Source organism: Hippocampus comes, unplaced genomic scaffold (assembly GCF_001891065.2).
Source record: "Hippocampus comes isolate QL1 unplaced genomic scaffold, H_comes_QL1_v1.1 scaffold384, whole genome shotgun sequence".
Lineage (NCBI taxonomy): Eukaryota > Metazoa > Chordata > Actinopteri > Syngnathiformes > Syngnathidae > Hippocampus > Hippocampus comes.
In genome coordinates this window covers 280,941-283,053 of record NW_017805700.1, presented here as the reverse complement: position 1 = coordinate 283,053, position 2,113 = coordinate 280,941, and the positions used below count along the sequence as shown (strand labels likewise).

The 2,113-nt window shown below is 42.7% G+C and overlaps 1 protein-coding gene across 1 annotated transcript in view; it reads right to left on the bottom strand.

Moving 5' to 3' along the window:
* rfc4 (replication factor C (activator 1) 4) overlaps positions 1-902 on the bottom strand; it is a 45,874-nt gene extending 44,972 nt beyond the window's left edge. The window contains exon 1 of the mRNA XM_019882625.1: positions 811-902. Within this exon, the coding sequence (XP_019738184.1) occupies positions 811-902 (92 nt within the window). The remainder of the gene's footprint in view (positions 1-810) is intronic.
* Positions 903-2,113: the final 1,211 nt, after the last annotated feature.

The following is a 2,113-nucleotide window of genomic DNA, read 5'->3' as shown; positions in this document are numbered from 1 at the left end:
ATGAGAAGGGGGACCCACGTTGCCTCTTCGGGCTGAGCCCGGCCGGGCCCCATGGGTGTAGGCCCGGCCACCAGGCGCTCGCCAACGAGCCCCGCCTCCAGGCCTGGCTCCAGAGGGGGGCCCCGGTGACCCGCGTCCGGGCAAGGGAAACTTCGATCCATTCATTGTACTTGTCATAAGGGGTCTTTGAGCCGTGCTTTGTCTGGTCCCTCACCTAGAACCTGTTTGCCATGGGTGACCCTGCCAGGGGCATAAAGCCCCGGACAACTTAGCTCCTAGGATCATTGGGACACACAAACCCCTTCACCACGGTAAGGTGACGGCTCACGGAGGGGGCGAGACAACCCTTTGTGGTTTTTTTTTTTGGAAATTTAATACAAAAAGTCACACTCACATGAAGGTTTTTTTTTTTTGGACATAATACAAGTACTGTATTTATGATGTGGCCGGGCGGCTTTTCGTTTTACAAAGCCAACACTACGAAAATATCAGAAATGTAACATGGACTCCTCGTGGACACACACACACGCACACACACACACACACACGCACCTTCATAATTATTATTATTGACAATATATCCTATGGGAGGGATGGGAGGTTCAGCATTTCACATCATGATCATACCTCAACATTCAAAACAACTGTGGGTTGTTTTGCATTTGTTAATGTTGTCATGAAAAAAAAAAAAAACACAGCGAGACAACCCTTTGTGTTTTTTTTGGACAGCAGTGGTTTTCATCTGGGAAATCTGCCATGGATGCCTTTTTTCGCCAGTGTCTTCCTTGTGGTAGAGTCATGAACACTGACCTAAACTGAGACCAGTGAGGTCTGGGTTCTTTTAACGTTGTTCTAGCTTCTTTTGCAACTTCGTGTTTGCCGCTGTTCCCAGTTTTATCCATTTGTGGATAATGGCTCTGACAGTGGTTCGTTGGAGCCCCAGGGTCTTGGAAATGGGTTTGTAACCTTTTCCAGGCCGATAGATTTCAAATTTTTTTTTCCATTTTTTTCTTGAATTTCTTTTGTATTGTGGCATTCTGCATTTGTTTCTTGAGATCTTGTAGCCTACTTCACTTTGTCTGACTGAATCTATTTATGTGATTTCTTGACTCAACAAATGTGGTGCCAGGGTATTGCCTGTGAAATTGAACTCAGCTTTCCCAAAATTGTCATTTATAACAGTTACTTTGTGATTTAACAATGGGGTGGAGCAATTACTTTTTCATGTAGGGTGAGGTAGTTTGGGATTTTTTTTGGTGCTTTCATAAATTAAATTGGAATTTAGAAACTGCATTTTGTATTTTCTTGGGTAATCTCTGTGTGATATTAAAATTGGTTTGATGAACTGAAACCTTTGTGTGTTATAAATATGCAAAGAAAACAGAATCAGGAAGGTGGCAAATACTTTTTACAGCACTCTTTTTAAAAGTTTATCTGATCACAACTTGAGCCTTGATTTATTCCCCACTGATCCAACAAAAACTGAAATCGGGAGAAGTTGTGACATTTTTCTCCTAAACATAACAATACCTATCATGAACGAAGATTTTTACAGAAAGATGTGCCCTCTGTTTCATATGTTATTTTTCATTTGAATAATCTTGTTGAGTCGCTGATGGTGTCGTGCACAGGTGTCAAAGATCCGGCTTGCCACAGCATTTTATGTGGCCCCGCCGAAAAAAAAATCATGTGTCAACTTGCATGATCCTTGTTAAAATCTGGACTGAAATGTGAAATTTTCATGTGTGGTGAGTAACCTTGAGATAATAATTTTGTTCCCATGTTTACACTCATTTGAACAATAATTGACAAATTGTAATAGTTGACTGATTTAAAAACCTGTAACCCATTAATTTGCCCTCCGAGGCAAAATGTAACTTCAAAGTGGCGACAAAAATGAGTTTGACAAGTCTGATGGAGTGGTGCCCTCGCCTGACTTGTTTGTGAGCAGCATGGGATTGGTTCCCACTGAGTGATGGTGCTGATGTGGGTGTGAATACTGTAGTTGTTCGTTTCTATTTGTGCCCTGCGACTGAATGGCAATGAGTTCAGGATGTCGTCTGTCTTCCACCCAAAGTCAGTTGGGATAGGCTCCCCCCCCCCCCCCACACTA